The following is a 21,145-nucleotide window of genomic DNA, read 5'->3' as shown; positions in this document are numbered from 1 at the left end:
TATGCCTGAGACAAAAAGACAGTTATCACAGTGGCATCAGACCATCTCTCCATCCGCCAAAAAATTCAAAACTGGAATTTCAGGCAGTGTTTTGAGATTGATGTGGCATTACTTTTGCCGAATTCTGAAGTGCTTCCTGATGAAGCAACCGTTGGTTGCGAAAACCAGAATTTTGTGTGGAAGCGCTGGCAGGTCGATAGACACGCAAACAAACACAAACGTACACACAAAATTCAAGCTTTCGCAACAAACGGTTGCTTCATCAGGAAAGAGGGAAGGAGAGGGAAAGATGAAAGAATGTGGGTTTTAAGGGAGAGGGTAAGGAGTCATTCCAATCCCAGGAGCGGAAAGACTTACCTTAGGGGGAAAAAGGACAGGTATACACTCGCACACACACACATATCCATCCGCACATACACAAGCAGACATTTGTAAAGGCAAAGAGTATATATATATCTCTTTCTGAACATGTCTCAAACATTTATTTCTAGCTTGGTTACATTAACTACACACAGATACAGAAACATATAAGTGGCATTATGCTACTGTACACAGAGCATTCATGTATATATAAATCACACCAATTACCTCTCATTGAAGCGCCCAACAACATCCTGATGGGCCTCTGTGCGGTAACGTTCATGAACATCCATACTCATTGTGTACAGCTGGCGCAGTGATTTGACAGTTCGCAGTAGTAAAACAATGATTCCACCACCTTCAACTGTCTCTATAGTTCGAGCTAAGAGATTGGGTGTAAGTGCTTCAAAATCCTGAGCAATTTGCAAAAAAAATGAAAACATCGACAATGAGAAGAAAGCAAAGAAGACATACAATTGCATTTAAACCTGAGATAATTTAAATCCTATAGCTAAACAAAAACCACAATCAGATAACACAACTGTAGAATGATCTAGTTTTTCAATTACCTGGAGAACACACATGCCATATGTGTTTCCCAATATTTTGTGTGTCTCAGCATAGTAACAATACCGTATATTTGTTGAGGCTACAAACAACTCAAAGGGATCATCTTCATTAACATTTAGCTTTCCAGATTTGATTTTACGTTGAAGGTTCTTCATTCTCTTCTTGCGATGGCTAAGAAAATAAAATTATAGTTTACTAAATGACATAAAAGGAGACTTCTGCAGTTGGCAGTACAACTAAAGTAAATAAAGTATTTGTTCAATGAAAGCGAAAAAAGAATACTTTGAAAATATATTTACTCTTTAATAGCTATCATAGCAAACAAAAAAAGGAAGAGAGAGTGTATATCTAAAAAAAACTGCTAACCTGCTTGATATATATATGGGATGAGTATATAACATTTCATGTCCTAGCTGTTTTGCCTACTATACAGAAAAACAGTCAGAATTTTAAAATTCTGTTCCAATAGCACATGAATACTTTCCAATTGCACCATTTTGAAAAATCAGCTATTGCACAAAACATGCTCAGCACAAAATATGTTATTAATGATATGCAAAAGAACCTGGCAGGTCTACACACCCAACCCACTGACAAGAATCTACAACTGCTAGAACAAATTGAAACATGCCACCAAAAAATAGAAAAACCCAAATCCTTGCTAGGTGAACAAGTATAATTTGAAAGTCACAATTATGCTAGTAATTTTTAAGACTTATTCTTAATCTAATAGCTGGTAATGATGTACAGACTTATTTCAATGCCAGAGATCATAACAATGTAACTACTACACAAACACAAACATACTGTTTCTGAAGTCTTGGAAAGAGTCTCAGCCCCCAAAAGTACCATGTGTAAATATGAATATCATCACAGGTGTTTAAGGTGAAATCAGCAACAACTTTCTAAACAACAGGAGCATTTTTGGCATGGCATGAATGATAAACAATGCTACTAGAGAATCAAAAAGCGCAGCATGAGTCTTAGACCACGTTCTTACAGATATCGACAGAGAAAATTGTGAAGTATTTACAGGAGATCTTGGCCTTTCTGGTCATCACTGTCAAAAGCCAAAGACAGGCTTGATAAAATCTGTAAAATTGCAGGCCTACAAAAGCATCTTCTCTGAATGCAAATCACATACTTTTTCTATGTCACAGGTAAATCAAAGTAAGTAAATGAAGTATACACGGACTAGAAGCTTAGTTCTCTAAATTCTGCACCCTGTTTAAATTAAGCCTTGAGGAGATATTTCCAAAAGTGGCTGCTTTCTACAGCAGCAGCTAAAGAAAATAGACAGATAACTGTGATTGTTAAAAAGCGGTTGCATACATTTAAATTTTTCAGTTCCTTACAAAAGCATTACACTAAGCCACAATTCCTAGATTACTATCACATGTATAAAAAAAATATACAGCAGGTACTGCTTGCTGCAAAAAAACACTCAAAGATAAAATGATGGAGAATGTATAAAATAAAAGGAGGGTGCTGTGGGATCTCATAAAACATGGATCTGGAAAAGGCAGACATAAGTATAACAACATGCAAATCAAAGATGAGGATAAAATTATAGATGTACCCACAGGAATTGGCAAATTTTGTAAATAACTGGTTCTCTGGAACTGCAAAATCTTCTTAAAACATGTGTGGCAGCCACAATGACTTACATGGTGAGCAAGCACAATGATGATATTCCACAGCAGAGCTTGAAGTCAGGAAGCCAATACAGAAGTTAAAAAATAAGAAGTCAGCAGGCAGGTGAGGTTCTGTTATGAAGGTGTGCAAAGAGAGCACACAAGTTCCACCGACAAATTTAATAAATAAGACCTTCTGTTTAGGTACTTCTCCAGAATACCTAAAGCACACATGAGTAGTGCCATTACTAAACAAAGATAGCACAGGCTGTACTGAAAACTGCAGGACAGTTTCACTACTGCCTTCACTCTAAAAAATAATTGAATAAATCATGAAGATAGATTAATGAGTTATATGAATAAATACGATGTTTTTAACAAAACACAGTTTTGTTCTTGAAGTGGCAGAAGTACACTATCAGCCATTGCAAAGTACACAAAAGTGATACTTGGAGCTCTTGACAAAGGTGACTGTGTTACAAGCATATTCTTATAGTTGTCCAATACTTTTGACACTGTTGATAAGAAAATACTACTACACAAGTTAGAAATACTAGGTGTAACAGAATAGCAAATGGGGGTTCTAATCTTACTTGGAAAGCAGGATGCAAAAGGTGGGGATAGTTTACACATCCGCTGATGAAAAATATTTAGTAACACAATTGACAGACAAGAAACACATAAACACAGGAGTTTCTAACGGTAACACACACACAAATGCGTTCATAATATTGTTACATTCCATCCTGAATTTTCCGTTGTTTGATTTTCTGGACAGTAGAAGACATGGAGAAAAAGTTATCTTCGCTGACAACAGCAATGTCATAGTCAATGATAAAACACCAGCAACTCCTATCAGAGAAAGCTAACGAAACCCTCAAGGATGTTTATGATTGGGTTGTATGTAATAAATTAACACATGTTTATGAGTGGGTTGTATGTAATAAATTAACATTGAACATTCAGAAAACAATCACTACGCACCTCAGCATAAAGAGGGAACACAATTCTGTCACATTAAATGATAAATTTATAGATTGTGTAAACAACACACAGCTTTAAGAAATGAATAGTGACTGTCAGTTAACATGGAATGAACACACAAAGAAGCTTGCAAAAAGAACGTCATCGGAATGTTTTGCTCTTAGGATTCTATCATCAATTTGTAACAGCCAATGTCTTGTGGCGACATACTCAATTCTTAGTTATGGGATTCTTTTCTGGGGATCGAAGGCACGAAAAATGGATACAATTCTTAAAACTACGAAAAAGGGTTGCAAGAATAATAACTGTAAGTTGTAGTTGGGCTCACTGTAAAAAGCTGTTTAAAAATTGGGTATCCTTACTGCACCAAGTGAATACATTTACCAATCTGTTGTTCGTATCAGGAAAAAAATTATCAAGGTTTTTACTAACAGTTTTATGCATAATCATTGAAGACGAGCCAGCCTGGACTACAAAGAAAAAACAAACAAAAAGGCTCAAAACAGCATTTTCTATCAGGGAATAAAATTATACAATATACTGGTCAAGGTGGTGAAAAAGATTCTATATCTACATATCTACTCTGAAATTCACGCCAAATGCCTGGCAGAGTGCTCATCAAACAACTTTTACACTATTTCTCTACCCTTCCACTCGCAAACAGTGCACAGGAAAAACTAATACTTAAATCTTTCTGATGCGAGCCCTAATTTTTTCAATTTTTTTTTTTTTTTTTTTTAAAAAAAGGCTATCATGCTTATTCCCTATGTGATTTGATGTTGACAAAAATTTTTCATATTACAAAGAGAAAGTTGGTGACTGAAATTTTGTGAAAAGATCTCGCCACAGAGTAAAACACTTTCATTTTAATGATTGCCAACCCCATTCACTTATCATATCTGTGATACTCTCTCCCCTATTTCATGATAATATAAAACAAGCAGCCCTTCTTTGAACCTTTTCGACATCCTCCATCAATCCTATCATGCAAGGACCCACAATGTACAGCAGTGTTCCAGAAGGAGACAGACAAGCATATTGTAGGCAGTCTAAAATGTTACAGACGTAATGTCTCTCATAGATTGTACTGCAAACTTTCTCTTAAAAAAGACTGCTCTGCTCTTCAACATGTAACAGCATTCATGCAACCGTGGAAGAAAAATTCCAAAAACAACCACTGGGCTGTGTCTAAGCAATTCTCAGTTATATCCTTTCTCTGAGGCATGTTACATCTCGGAAACCATTCAGAATAGGCATATCTCCACATTAAGTTTTCTGCTTCAAATGAGTATTCTTGCCATACCTCTGAATATTGACAATGCCTCCTGTATAAGTTTTTTCTTATTTGAGGAATAAATCACGATTTGGGGTACAATGCACCAAATTTTGCGTTTGCTGTTTCTAAGATTCAATTTCAGATTGACACTCAAGGCTGGAGATAAACCAAAAGGAATGCACAAGAGCAACTAATTTTCATAGTTATTTTAAAATCTTGTGCAATCATGGGTCTTTTACATTTCCTTTTTGTTTGAAATTTTGCTTTAATTCAAATGATGATGAAAATAATATGATTGTTACATCAAATTGAATAATACTGTAACAGAAAATTGTAAACTGCAGTTCAACTGAGTTTCCAGACAGGCTTACTGCATACTTCAGATGCAGTTTATTCATCTCTATGTTGCAAAGAAAGTGCTATACCATCACCACTCAACGAAGAGTGAAGCAACGGGAGGCTTCAAATGTTCATATTAATAATTTATACTGCCAAACTAACACAGAACATACTGATACTTAACATACTCTAGCACATTCATCTCCATTTATTTTTCTTATCACGATACCTAACAATTTTTAGGATATATGAATCTAGATTATTAAGCACTTTTTTTAGTCAAAGATGTCATATTTAGGAATAAAATGGTAAAGCTGCCATTCACCCTGAGGGCTAGTTTGTACAGAAAAGTCCAATTGGAGGTGGTATGCCCTTGCCTACCTCCCACTTTTGACCTGATTTATCCAGCAATAAGGGGACCTACAGCTAGTTTAACAAGGACTCAGAAGTTTCACACAGCAAGGTATTTCTCACATCAGAAAATGATTGCCAGAGGCGAAAGAAGGAATAAGTGAGAGAAAAAATCCTTTGATTGAGTGGGGATTGAGACCCATACCTTCAGATTTGTCATCTGACCCAATATGCCATCAGGCAATACCTAGCACTAGAGTAACACAAAAAATACTCATTACACATACATAGTAAAGTAACTACAAATACATATTGTAAGAGTTTGTTTAAAAATCTATAAATGCTAAAAATGCTGCAATTTATTTTTAATGTCATTTACAAATGTGATATCAGAAAGATCTCTGTTCTAATCTGAATTTAACTTTGAGTCAAATTAGAGGGGAATTACTGCAAAAATCCCTTATATTACAGATGGTAGAAATAAATTTAAAAGAAGCTTAGACGAAGAGAGAAGAGAAGACAAAATGCTAGGAATGAGTTCAACATTTTTTTTTCTTTTTTATGTCCAGAAATCAACTATTTAGTTTTTCAACTAAATACTAACTCCATCAATAATACATTTATCTGCCCTCCGACGCTCCCCCACTTGGTTCTTCAAGCATGCACTGGATTGGAAAAACGGGGCACTTCGTAACATTCAGCAAGCCATCTGTGGCACAGTCATGGGCTCCCACATGGCACTGTCCTATATGCCAACCTATATATGAGCCATCAAGAGGAGACCTCCCGACCCTCCCAAAACACCAAAGCTCTGGTCACCAAAGCTCTGGTCTTGTTCTTTGATGATATCAAGATCTGGAGTCACAACCAAACCACCCTATCTTCATTTTTCACAAGCTCAACAACTCTCCCATCTGCTTCACCTGATCTCCTCGAAACCAGCATGCGACCTCACTGGATGCTGATTTCCTCCTCTCTGATGGCTCCATCCATAGTCCACATTAAATCCAAGAGCAACTATACGCCTGCATTTGACAGCTGACATACCTTAGATACCAAAAAATCCCTCCCATACCGCCTGGCCACCTGCAGATGGTACATCTGTAGTGACCAGAATTCCCTTATCCAGTTTGCTGAAGAGCTCACCAAGATCTTCACAGAAAGGCACTATCCTCCCCCCCCCCCCCCCCCCCGACCTGATCCACAAACAGATCTCCAGTGCCTTTTCCCCACACATACTCAATGCTCCCACCACCACCATGAACCAGCTACAAACGAGTGCCACCTTCATCACCCAATATCATCCTGGACTGGAAGAACTGAACCACGTCCCCTGTCAGGGCTTTGTTTACCTATTATCATGCCCTAAAATATGGGACAACCTACACACGATACCTCCCACCCCTTCTAAAATGGTGTTCCGCCACCCATCCAACTTCTGAAACATACTAGTCCATTCCTATGCCACTCCCAATTTCAATCCATAGCGACAGGGATCATATGTCAGATGCAAGACCTGCCTAATGCACACACCAGCACTTCCCTCTCCAGTCCTGTCACAGGCTTAACCTACCCCTTCAAAGCCCAGGCCAACTGTGAAAGCAGCCAAGTTATATATCAGTTCTACTGCCACCATTGTGCTGCTTTTTTTATATTGGTACGACTACTAACCAGTGGCTATGAGTAAGAGTGTGGTAGACTACCCTGAGATACAATATGCTGCTGAACATAACATGCTCAATTTCAATGGCTGTATCACAACTAAGGCCCCTTGAATACCCCTCCATCAAACAGCTTTTCACACCAGCGCAGATGAGAATCATCTTCACAACAAATCCTGTACTCCCAGAATTATACCAGCCTTAACCTATGGTAACCTACTGTCCTTACACCCGCCACCCAACAATTTCAGCCCCTCTGTCCTATCACCTGTTCCCTTCTCACATTCCATAACCCTCCTTGTCTGCCACCGCTATTAAATATTCTTCTAGAAGAAATAAATGTTCTTTTCAGAGCTGAAAATACTACCAGACCAAATGGTCAATGCTGCGTATTGGGAACAGGATTTTTAATTAACTTAATATTCCTCTTTCTTTCACTCACAAAATACGGATCAGGGTTATACTCATGTTGCCATACTCTGCAATTGAATGAATACGGAAGTTTCATGTTGTTGCTGTCTTCAGTCCTGAGACTGGTTTGATGCAGCTCTCCATGCTACTCTATCCTGTGCAAGCTTCTTCATCTGCCAGTACTAACTGCAACCTACATCCTTCTGAATCTGCTTAGTGTATTCATCTCTTGGTCTCCCTCTACGATTTCTACCCTCCACGCTGCCCTCCAATGCTAAATTTGTGATCCCTTGATGCCTCAGAACATGTCCTACCAACCGGTTCCTATTTCTTGTCAGGCTGTGCCACAAACTCCTCTTCTCCCCAATTCTATTCAATACCTCCTCAATAGTTATGTGATCTACCCATCTAATCTTCAGCATTCTTCTGTAGCACCACATTTCGAAAGCTTCTATTCTCTTCTTGTCCAAACTATTTATCGTCCATGTTTCACTTCCATACATGGCTACACTCCATACAAATACTTTCAGAAATGACTACCTGACACTTAAATCTATACTCGATGTTAACAAATTTCTCTTCTTCAGAAACACTTTCCTTGCCATTGCCAGCCTACATTTTATACCCTCTCTACTTCGACCATGATCAGTTATTTTGCTCCCCAAATAGCAAAACTCCTTTTCTACTTTAAGTGTCTCATTTCCTAATCTAATTCCCTCAGCATCAACCTACTTAATTCGACTACATTCCATTATCCTCGTTCTGCTTTTGTTGATGTTCATCTTATATCCTCCTTTCAAGACACTGTCCATTCCATTCAACTGCTCTTCCAAGTCCTTTGCTGTCTCTGACAGAATTACAATGTCATCGGCGAACCTCAATGTTTTTATTTCTTCTCCATGGACTTTAATACCTACTCCGAATTTTTCTTTTGTTTCCTTTACTGCTTGCTCAATATACAGATTGAATAACATCGGGGACAGGACACAACCCTGTCTCACTCCCTTCCCAATCGCTGCTTCCCATTCATGCCCCTCCACTCTTATAACTGCCATCTGGTTTCTGTACAAATTGTAAATAGCCTTTCACTCCCTGTATTTTACCCCTGCCACCTTTAGAATTTGAAAGAGAGTATTCCATTCAACATTGGCAAAAGCTTTCTCTAAGTCCACAAATGCTAGAAATGTAGGTTTGCCTTTCCTTAATCTATTTTCTAAGATAAGTCGTAGGGTCAATATTGCCTCATGTGTTCCAATATTTCTGCGGAATCCAAACTGATCTTCACCGAGGTCGGCTTCTACCAGTTTTTCCATTTGTCTGTAAAGAATTCACATTAGTATTTTGCACCTGTGACTTATTAAACTGATAGTTCGGTAATTTTCACATCTGTCAACATCTGCTTTATTTGGGATTGGAATTATTATATTCTTCTTGAAGTCTGAGGGTATTTCGCCTGTCTCATCTATCTTGCTCACCAGATGGTAGAGTTTTGTCAAGACTGGCTCTCCCAAGACTGTCAGTAGTTCCAATGGAATGTTGTCTACTCCCGGGGCCTTGTTTCGACTCAGGTCTTTCAGTGCTCTGTCAAACTCTTCACGCAGTATCGTATCTCCCATTTCATCTTCATCTACATCCTCTTCCATTTCCATAATATTGTCCTCAAGTACATCGCCCTTGTATAGACCCTTTATATACTTTTTCCACCTTTCTGCTTTCCCTTCTTTACTTAGTTGGGTTTCCATCTGAGCTCTTGATATTCATACAAATGGTTCTCTTTTCTCCAAAGGGCTCTTTAATTTTCCTGTAGGCAGTATCTGTCTTACCCCTAGTGAGATAAGCCTCTACATCCTTACATTTGTCCTCTAGCCATCCCTGCTTAGTCATTTTGCACTTCCTGTCGATCTCATTTTTGAGACGTTTGTATTCCCTTTTGCCTGCTTCATTTACTGCATTTTTATATTTTCTCCTTTCATCAATTAAATTCAATATTTCTTCTGTTACCCAAGGATTTCTACTAGCCCTTGTCTTTTTACCTACTTGATCCTCTGCTGCCTTCACTACTTCATCCCTCAGAGATACCCATTCTTCTTCTACTGTATTTCTTTCCCCCATTCCTGTCAATTGTTCCCTTATGTTCTCCCTGAAACTCTGTACAACCTCTGGTTCTTTCAGTTTATCCAGGTCCCATCTCCTTAAATTCCCACCTTTTTGCAGTTTCTTCAGTTTTAATCTACAGTTCATAACCAATAGATTGTGGTCAGAGTCCACATCTGCCCCTGGAAATGTCTTACAATTTAAAACCTGGTTCCTAAATCTGTGTCTTGCCATTATATAATCTATCTGATACCTTCTAGTATCTCCAGGATTCTTCCATGTTTACAACCTTCTTTTATGATTCTTGAACCAAGTGTTAGCTATGATTAAGTTATGCTCTGTGCAAAATTCTACCAGACGGCTTCCTCTTTCATTTCTCCCCCCAATCCATATTCACCCACTATGTTTCCTTCTCTCCCTTTTCCTACTCTCGAATTCCAGTCACCCATGACTATTAAATTTTCATCTCACTTCACTACGTGAATAATTTCTTTTATCTCATCATACATTTCATCAATTTCTTCATCATCTGCAGAGCTAGTTGGCATATAAACTTGTTCTACTGTAATAGGCATGGGCTTCGTGTCTATCTTGGCCACAATAATGCGTTCACTATGCCGTTGGTAGTAGCTTACCCGCACTCCTATTTTTTTTTTTATTCATTATTAAACCTACTCATGCATTACCCCTATTTCATATCATTTCTTAATTCACAGACCATTTATGTTGTTGCCTACATATTCCCAAGATGCCATGTTATTAAAATTGCCAATCAATAACTGAACTGCATGTGAAATTAAATTATTCAGTGGATGAAATATAAATAGCAGTTTTTTTTATTGGTCGCGGTTTCGCAGTTCCACCGTGTTTATTATAGGATAATAACGTTGGGTGAAATCAAAAATCAACTATTGAACTGAGTTTTTAATTAAACTATACTATTTCAGATGCAGTAGATCATTCACTAAGTTTCTACTCTTTATTGTTGGTCTCTTTGTTTTGTCATCCTTGTATGTATCATATGTTGCAATTATCACTTTTGCAGAACTCTGATGGAATATCCGGCTGGGTCATTCCATGTCAATTCAACCAATTTGAGAAAATGTTCCAGCTAATAGTCTCAGATTCGGCTGAAATTCAGCACACCAATGCTACCAAGTGTGGAACACTCATGTACAAAATTTTAAGTTCCCCTGCCAATTAATTCCAGAAATATGGCTTGTGAAAGAAGGTGGCATGACCCGGAAATTGCAACTCGCATCTGGCAATCTATCTTCAGACCCAACTTCAGGTCTTAATAACTTTGGAACTATTCCGCACAGTCCAGTGAAGTTTTTACAACCCAGTAACATCCACTTAGAGAACAAACACTATGAATCAAAACACCAACATATTTCTGAGGGAAAATAAAAAATTCCAAAATGTGATTAAAAAATTGTAATATATTAAAAGGTACATATTGTAGGTGTCCTCTATGCCAAATATAATTCACTCAAAAAGGGTTTTTTTTGTGGTAAGCTTAATGTGGCCTAAACACACACAGAACTCATTATGCCCATATCAGTCACACAAACAGAGTTACATGCACACAAAAATACAAAAATTTGAAAAATTACCTGAAAAACATGGATTTTTGAAGTGTGGTAGCACAAAAGGGACAAGTGATATCCACGTCAAATTTCAAACACTGCACGTAGACCATAATATAATATGTGGCAAAATTTCAACTTGTTGTTGCAAGGCATTTGTGTACAATAAAAGTTGACAGAGATGTATTTGGTTACATTTCTTTTAACACGATTTAGCAAGTAATAGTGATGATGCTTGTTTCAGATAAAGCTGCAGCAATTGTTGGGAACCATTAGGCAACAGAAAGCTAAGCAATGGTAGTTTTCAGGGACAGAACAAGTCATTGTTAGGCAGGAACAACAAAGGAAACAAGCAACAATTACAGGTTACTCATGTTTTTAAGATTCTAGTTCAGATTGGTCAGTACTGTTGTGGAAAGTCAGTGTGGAGGCAGAAGAGTGTGCTAGTGGTGCTTTTGTTCAAACAAGTTGCAGTATTGGTAGAGCACAGGCATCTGAATGTCATAAAACAACATATGGAACAAAATGAAGCATTCGCTTTGTACTGTACGATCTGGATGAATCGAACCAAGATTTGTTGCTATGGAGATCTGGGATACACCCTGTGGGCACAAGAAGTACAGTTCCAGGAAACTTTAGTGTTTGTTATCATCATATGAAAGTGTTTCTGGACAAGTATTCTTTCCTACAAAGAAGTTGTCTTGATCCATTTCGGATTCATAAGAAGACAGTGAAGTGTAGCCTCAGAGAAATTGATATAAAATCAGTATTGAAAGTGAATCAGTGCATGGGACGTAACATGAAACCAGGACAAAAGTAATGTTCCAGGTGTGTTACACTGCTAAAAAATGAATAATATTCTGATAATTTACATGACAGTGATAAAGAGTATCAGCCACCTAAAACCACAGTGGATGAGCAATTAAATACTTCAGTGACTGCTCTTGCTTTGTCTCCCATGAAGACACACAAAGTTGGGAAAAGAGACAGGCCCAGCTATGGTAGAAGAAAACTACAAGAAGCTCAAATGGAATTAAAACACAAAGTAGCTGACACACTAATGGTGGACGAGGAAGAACTATCTGCTCCAAAGGAACAGAAATCATGCCAGAAATGCTCTGATTTGGACAAAATTGTGCATGATTTGAAAGGAAAATGTGCCATATCCACACGCCAGAAAAAAGTAGCTATTCTTACCCTTGAACCTTCCACTTTGTCTATTGACTACACTACAAAGGAATTCAATGTTTCTACATATATGGTAAAGCAAGCTAGGAAAATAAAAGCAACCCAAGGAGTACTTCCACAACTTCAGCAGACTCAGAGCAAGCAATTGAGTTCAGAAATAAAGGTGCTAGTGTCAGAGTTTTATGAAAATAATGACTAAAGCCGAATAATGCCTGGAAAAAAAGACTTTGTACGGTGAAAATGGGAAATGTACATGTACAGGTGCAAAAAAGACTGTTGCTATGCAACATATCAGAACTATATGTAGAATTCAAGGAAAAGTATCCCAATAGCAAAGTAGGTTTATCATCTTTTTTCAATCTTCAGCCAAAATGGGTTGTGCCTGTAAATGCAAGGGACACACACAATGTTTGTGTATGTGAGATCCATCAAAATGCTAAGCTGATGTTTGCTGCTATAAAGGATTCTGGTCTGGATCACAAAGGTGCAATGAAGCTGCTAGTGTGTGACATAAGTTCCTACCAGTGCATGATACACAGGTGTGAAAAGTGTCCTGGTAAGGCAAATCTTGCAGAACACATGAATAACAAACCGTATGGTAAACTCCTTATGGATGACGATGAACTTGTTTCTTATAAACAAAGGACACACATGGATCACACAAGTCTTGAAACAAAGCAAAGTACAGTGGAAGATTCTGTTGAAATGTGTTGTCAAAAAATGGACAAACTGACCACACACAGCTTCACAGCAACAGCACCATTGGCTTATCTCCAGTTTTGTAAGGATAATTTGAAACAGGATGAAATTATAGTAATACTAGAATTACTGGTATTGGTGCTGCCATTTATAGTTCAAGATGCCATCCAAGGATATCATTGGGACAACAGTCAAGCAACTTTCCAGCCATTTGCAATTTACTATAGAGGTGAATCAGGCAATGTGTCTGTCATGATCCTGTGCGTTTTTAGTGACTGTTTAATTCATGATGCCAGTGCAGTTCATGCCCACATTCGCACTGTCATGGCATATGGAAGAAACAAGCTGCCTCACATACATTTTGCGAAATACTTCAGTGATGGGGCAGCTAGTCAGTACAAAAACCGTAAAAATCTCAAAAATTTATGCATGCATTACCATGATTTTCAGAATCACACAGAATGGAATTTTTTCGCAACAAGCAATGGTAAAAATGTATGTGATGGTATTGGTGCTACCATTAAGCGCATAGCATCACGAGCTAGTCTGCAGCACCCTACAGAAGGTCACATTCCAACACCTCTTCAATTATTTACCTGGGTACAGAAAAATATCTCTGGCATACAATCATTCTATGTTTCGAAAGATGAGGTGAAATCAGTCGAAGATTTGTTAAAAAGCAGACTAGAACACGTTAAAACTGTTTCAGGCACAAGGAGCCACCATCACTTCTCTCCAGCAGAATCTGACAATGTGCAGATGAGCAGACTGTCCGGTTATAACTATAGGTTCAAGCACATGTGTCTTACTCAAGATTCAGAGGCAAAAGCAGCAACATACAATGAGGTTGCTACGTTATTGCTGTTTATGATGACAAATGGTACTTAGGATGTGTTGCAAAGTGCTGTGAAGCATAAGGTGATGTATTTGTGAACTTCATGGCACTAGCAGGACCAGCAAGATCATTTCATTGGCCATGTTTGGCAGACAGGTGTTGGATTCCTTTTAAACATATTCTTATGACAGTTGCAGTTCCCACCACGGTGTCAGGAAGACAGTACAATTTGCCACTCAATGTACAGAGTACAGAGGCTAAAGTGTGGGAGAACATCTGTTCGAAGCACAACTGACTGGTTTTTAGCAGTTAAGGTGCAGTAAACATTAATGATAGGTTGTGTTAATCTGTCTATTAGTGATTAAACAGTTGTGGGAGAGGATAAGAAGAGGCAGAACAGTTTACAATATGTCTTTACAAAATTGTGTTGTGGAACAATGGCCACATCACCAAATACATCTGTCAACTTCCATTGTACACAAATGTCTCGCAATGACATGCTGAAATTTTGAAATATGTATCATTATGTTCTACTTATGCAGTGTATGAAATCTGGCTTGGATACCACTTGTCCCTTATGTGCTACCACACTTCGAAAATCCATGTTTTTCATGTAATTTTTCACATTTTTGCATTTTCTTGTGCATGTTGGGGTTGGGTTGTTTGGGTAAGGAGTCCAGACAGTGAGGTCATCAGTCTCATCGGATTAGGGAAGAATGGGGAAGGAAGTTGGCCGTGCCTGTTGAAAGGAACCATCCTGGCATTTGCCTGGAGCGATTTAGGGAAATCACGGAAAACCTAAATCAGGATGGCAGGACGTGGGATTGAACCGTCGTCCTCCCGAATGCGAGTCCAGTGTCTAACCACTGCGCCACCTCGCTCGGTCTTGTGCATGTAACTCAGTTTTTGTGACTGATATGGGCATCATGAGTTCTGTGTGTGTTTAGGCCACATTACGCTTACCACAAAAAAAATTTACAACCTTTTTGAGTGAATTATATTTGGCATAGAGGGCACCTACAATATGTACGTTTAACGTATTACATTTTTAATCACATTTTGGAATTTTTTATTTTCCCTCAGAAATATGCTGTTGATGTTTTGGTTCATTGAGTGTGTTCTCTAAATGGATGTAACTGGGTTTTAAAAATTTCACTGGACTGTGTGGAATAGTTCCAAAGTTATTAAGACCTGAAGTTGGGTCTGAAGATAGATTGCCAGATGCGAGTTGCAATTTCTGGGTCACGCCACCTTCTTTCACAAGCCATAATTCTGGAACTAATTGGCAGGGGAAACTAATACTTTGTACACAAGTGTTCCACACATGGTAGAATTAGAGTACTGAATTTCAGTCAAATCTGAGACTATGAGCTGGAGCCCCTGGTTGAACTGACATGAAATGACCCTGCTCCATCTTCATAATGCCTCCTATATCTATGCTCAGTATTGTTAAAAATTGCTCTGAGAAGAACTGTTTCTTATTCATAATAATCATCTTTCCAGGATGAAAGGACTGTCTGTCACCAAGACTGCTGTTAGCTCTCTTTGCTGCACCTTCTGTACTAGTTCTGGTAATTTCGCAACTGTCTTTCTTGTTTAGGAATTGTTTGAATGACCACAGGTACGCACATTTAAAGGTAGCTGAACAAACATTTCTACAACAGTGAGAATTAATAAACTGGATCTTTTGTTACATTACAAATAACAGAAAAAACCTAATCAACATTCCGCTCTACCAAAATGCCTAAAAAGGAAGTAACAGCATACATTAAAATCACAGCGATGGTATCTACAGCCCCCTTCCCAAAAAAAAATAAAAAAAAATAAATATCCCAGATAACATCACAACTCGCGAACAATACACACAAAAAAACAGCTACTTACCACAAACAAATTCTGGTGCTACACACTAAGTTAGCCAATCCCATCAGAAACACACACACATAATAACATCCAAACGACACACAACCTACCAACCCCATCCCCTCCCTCAAACATCACCCCCCCCCCCAAAAAAAAAAAAAAAAATAAATAAATAAAAATTACAAAATAAACGAAAAGCAATCACACATTACAATTCAAAAAACAACTGCAACAAAACAGATCCTCTGTAACATAATCCTAAAACAACCATTACCCACAACCCCCCCCCCCCCAATACAAAACCCCCTCAACTAACCACCCTTGGCCTGTACATCTTATTAACTGCCCTCAAAAAGACACGAAAAATACAATACTCCCCTGGGACGCTCTTCCACCAGCAATACTCTTCTTGCCCCTCCCTGTGACTGAATTAACTACCTTCCCCAAAACCCCTCTATTGTATGCCCCAGTTTCGTTTTTAGTTTAGGGTTTTTGAACCCTAAACTATGGTTTACAACTAAATGACAATAGCCCATCTTCCCCAACTCCCTACATGATGAAAAAGCATCTGACACTGCAGTACTCCCCTCCTCTATATACTCTTCAATTAATCCCACCAATTCTCTCTTAGTACACCCCTCCAAAACCCTGAAAATACAATCCGCATACTCACCCCTGAGATAACAGCCCCCCGACACAAATAAACCAACCAGAGACTTACCGCTCCCACACTTTCTCTTCCCAAACTGAGATTCGTCTATCTCGACCACCACACCGACCCACCCAATTTACCTCTATACTTTACATATTCCAAAAATACTTCCCTACAAAAAGAAAACCAATCTAAAACTGTCCTCTCACTCACTCCAGTCTCATGTGAGCGAAAGCTGATAGAGGACCTATTACAAAATTAGTAAGTCATAAAAAAAATCTCTCTCATGGCCAACCTACATTTCTAGAACCAGGTACCGTGTCTGATGGAGCGCCAAAGGTTGTCCTTTTGACTCTGCCATATATAACAGTCCCTGGTCCGAGACTCCGTAACTCTCGCCAACCTCTCACACTCTCTGCTAACAGTCCGAACATCTGGAGAAACTTGATCAAAGACATCATGTCTCTCCCTTCTCTGTACGCAATGTCTTGCTATTGTATTTCATAATCATATCCAACCTAACAAAAGAAGCCACACAATAAACTCAACATCTTACTGCACCACAAACAGCAAAAAGGCAGAGATGACTATTGCAAGAAACTTAACATTAAAGTGGTGATAACAAAGTAGACAAAGCTGAAGAATTCCGTTACCCTGAAAGCAAAATCACTCATGATTAACTACGCAAGGACGACATAAAAAGTGGACTAGAACAGCCAAAGAGGGCATTACTGGCCGAGAGAACTCAACTGGTATCACACACAGACCATAATTAGAGCCAGGAATTTCTAAGAATGTACGCCTGGAGCACAGCATTGCATCATAGCAAATCGCAGACAGTGGGAAAACCAAAAGAGAATCAAAGCATTTGAGATATGGTGCTACAGAGGAATGTTGAAAATTAAGTGGACTGATAAGAACAGAATGAGGAGGTTCTCCACAGAATCAATGAAGAAAGGAATATACGGAAAACACTGACAAGGAGGAGGGACAGAATGACACATTTATGTTGACAACAAGGAATAAACTCTATTGTACTAGAGGGTAAAAACACAACAAATAATTAAGGATGTAGGATGGAAACACTACTTTGAGATGAAGAGGTTAGCACAGGAGCCCCATGAAACCAATCAGAAGACTGATGGCTAAAAATATATCCACCATATGTCACAACATTGCTACCCATTTGCAACAAACTGTTGGACAGACTAATTTATATGAGGAATGACCAATGAAGGAATATTCAGAAATACACAGATAAATAGCTTTGAGACAACTTTCAAAAGACCATCATACAGGCTGACTCCACCGCTCTCTACTAAAATAGGAGGAGATAAAAACACGCATCTCTCAAAACAAAAAAGCAGGTGGCTAATGTGTTAGTACAAAATATTCAGTTTAGTGGTTGAAGAACAAATAAATACATTAAAAATAGCTCATCACAGGATTAATGTGATGCTACTATACAGTAGGCCTAATTCATCCAGCTAAGCACTTTATGCAGCAAAATCTTTACGCAAATAGTTGATGTTAGCAATCGAAACCAAAGAAACGTAAAAACGAAAATAAAAAAGGAAAAATTTGGGACCAGTTGAAGGGCAATTCAAATAGAGTAGAGATCATAGTAGTGAAGTTTATATAGGCTGAAAAAATTAGAGATATGATTACGAAAATAAGAGATTTGTATGGCCATATCCAAAGGATGAATCTCTACAGACTGCCAAAAGACTGCTCATTTATTTTGATAAATTAAAAATAGATAGTGCATGGTCCAAAGAAGTTACGAGGGTCATGGATGAACTCCGAATCACTCCACAAGATGTTAAGGAAATGACTACATATACCATTTCATCAGGGAACAGGTGACATACACACAATATTACAATCAATCTTTACATAGAGTATTATCAACGGGTAATGTGTGGTGAACTAGTGCAGCTACAGTGAAGGGGAGTGCTGATGTAACATTATTCTTAAAAACCTTGACCGAAATGTGTGGAATGTAACGAAGTAAATATATGAGAAAAATCTGTATCCGGAGACTCAATATCAATATTTATGTCTTAATATTCTTAACATACATTACTGAACTATGAAGAAACTTAATAAGGAAGCCGCCCGGGGCAGCCTATCGGTTCTAGGCGCAACAGTCTGGAACCAAGCGACCGCTACGGTCGCAGGTTCGAATCCTGCCTGGGGCATGGATGTGTGTGATGTCCTTAGGTTAGTTAGTTTTAAGTAGTTCTAAGTTCTAGGGGGCTGATGACCTCAGAAGTTAAGTCCCATAGTGCTCAGAGCCACTTGAACCATAATAAGGAAACAGCTTTAAATGCACAATGGCACTGCTGAGTTAATTTCTACATAATGGTTTCCAATTTCACTTAATAGTACACAGCTCCTACGCTGTGGCACATAAAAAACTTAGAAACATAATAAATAAATAACTATGGAAAATCGATTATTATGAGCCAATCTTACTCACCTACTGAATCCAAGTTCCTTTTTGTAGCACCATAATACGTTTGGTCTTGCCTTGACAGTCGCTTTCGAGAGCATATGGTGTAATATAACAACCTAGGAGAAACAGCACATTCATGAACGATATGACAGAGACAGACCAAGAATTAATATTTATTTTCAAAGCTGCATTTCGTAACTGTCTAACAACCTGATCACGACCCTTATCGCCAACTACAACAAACATTGTTCTGTGTCCTAGGGTCACTCCATTTTCAATTAGAACTCTTATTCTGTTGTCTATTTTCTTTCTCACCATCTTGTTAGGTTTTAATAATTTACACACTCAAACACAAACACGTGCTGTACACAGTGCCACAATTTTGTTTACGATTCAAAGATCACAATACCAGCTGAAGATAGTACACGACACCTCAGTTCACTCTTAATCGACTTAAGATCGATCCACACCTGACGGAACGAAATGTCATTTTCACTAGACTATAGCCTCAGACCTTCTGACGGCTGCCGCCATTCTACGAAGCATTTCAAATGCGGGTAGTCACACAGACCATCAAAGGAAGGAAACAGTACAGCACGGAACGGGAGGTCAAAGTCAAGGTTTCCGGGGAACCAAGTTTTGACGTTGATTTGATCTGGGAGGAACAGGTATCGTCTTCTGCTAACGCTGGAGTTCTTTTTTTCTCTACGCACACTCATGTTATAGAAGTGGATTCGTGATTTGGTGTTTTCTTAGTCTTTATTTTATTATTATGCTTTGTTTTCGTGACACAATACAAGTGTTCCACAACGTCTTGGATACTTTTTCCGCTGAGTTGAGGAGAAATACCTGAAATTAAATGTAAATAAGAACATAAAATCATGAAGCGGTTTTCGTTATAGACCGTAACTTATTTTTGATAGTGAAAAACTCAACTTCACTGAAGGAGGAAATTGCGGTTGGTTTTTATGTTATTTGGCACAAACATGGAAAAAACACGAAGAATAATGCAAATTGACTGTATATATCGCCGTATAAACATAGTTCGAAAATGTGTTTGATTTTATATATTTTCGGCAGGAAAGAAACATCAATGTTTCAAAATGGTTGGACGATACTTTTTCTGCTGTTCAGTTCTCTGCAGCTAAAAATAAAACTTTAACTAGAACATCTTTTGTACAGTTCGCTTTATTCATTAACAAACTTTATCACTGCTGCTTCCTGGATTCCAATCCTATATTTCCATTCTTTTATATCACAGATGGTATTTTATAACCTAATTTTCACCATCTGGGCCGAGATAAGTGGCACTGAGTTGACGTTTTGTCTAGCGCGAAGACACCATCTGACGGTGAAATTGCCTGCAGTTACGTTTCGTTGACGTCAAATATGAATCTACCTGTAAGCTATCAGCAGAAGGTAACAGGCACTATTTACTGGTAACCAAGGAAAATTCAGATTTTCGCAAAGTAAAACTTTTCTGTTAATTTGCTAGGTTCCATTTAGCTTACAGAAGAACAAATTGTATTGAGTATTGCAATGATATTTTATTGTTATTGCAGTGTACATTTTAAGTTTCTCATGCTTACTTTTCGTTTGTTGGTATACATGTGGACTTGTTCCACGTCTTTGAAGGTTCTCCTTGTCGACTGTAGTCTACCTATGAACCACAACCAATGATTGAGAGAATGAATTAATTTCATTGATATTAACTTCGTTAGAGATTGAACAATAGTTCGTGACTGAACAAGAATGCATAAATGAATTGATCACAATCTTGCCAAAGTAACAGTTTGTAATCTCCCCCCTCCTTCATAATTCCAGTTATTTTCCACAGTAAGAAAAATTTGAGAGGAGTGAAGACTACAATAAATTTTCTAGTTTATTTAGCTTTTCGTGTAGAGTTGGTTCCAGTTCTTCTTGTCTACGGGTCTGATATTCTCACATTTTAGGTCCTCATGGTTGAATTGATCTAAATAAATTTGAAGAGTGTTCTTGCAGTATTTTTAATGTTATGTTAATATACTTTATCACATTTTAGTATATCATACAGTCTTCTGGCTTTTCACATTAACAAAACAAAAATTACATTTTTTGTGCAAAATACAAAAATACGTCTAATCACAAAAGAGGCATGCTTACTACTACTGCACTCTGCAGTAATAACTATATTCCAAAGGG

General features: G+C 38.1%; 1 protein-coding gene across 1 annotated transcript in view; it reads right to left on the bottom strand.

The window, feature by feature from the left end:
- LOC126412489 (RNA cytidine acetyltransferase) overlaps positions 1–19,381 on the bottom strand; it is an 87,523-nt gene extending 68,142 nt beyond the window's left edge. Inside the window, exons 1-4 of the mRNA XM_050082110.1 lie at positions 19,175–19,381; positions 18,989–19,080; positions 930–1,101; positions 589–773 (exon numbers count right to left, since the gene is read on the bottom strand). Coding sequence (XP_049938067.1) covers positions 589–773; positions 930–1,101; positions 18,989–19,080; positions 19,175–19,282 — 557 coding nt within the window. The 5' untranslated portion in view covers positions 19,283–19,381. The remainder of the gene's footprint in view (positions 1–588; positions 774–929; positions 1,102–18,988; positions 19,081–19,174) is intronic.
- Positions 19,382–21,145: the final 1,764 nt, after the last annotated feature.

This window comes from Schistocerca serialis, chromosome 7 (genome assembly GCF_023864345.2).
Source record: "Schistocerca serialis cubense isolate TAMUIC-IGC-003099 chromosome 7, iqSchSeri2.2, whole genome shotgun sequence".
NCBI lineage: Eukaryota > Metazoa > Arthropoda > Insecta > Orthoptera > Acrididae > Schistocerca > Schistocerca serialis.
Note: the sequence above shows the minus strand (reverse complement) of the source record. Positions and strands in the feature narration are given on the sequence as shown.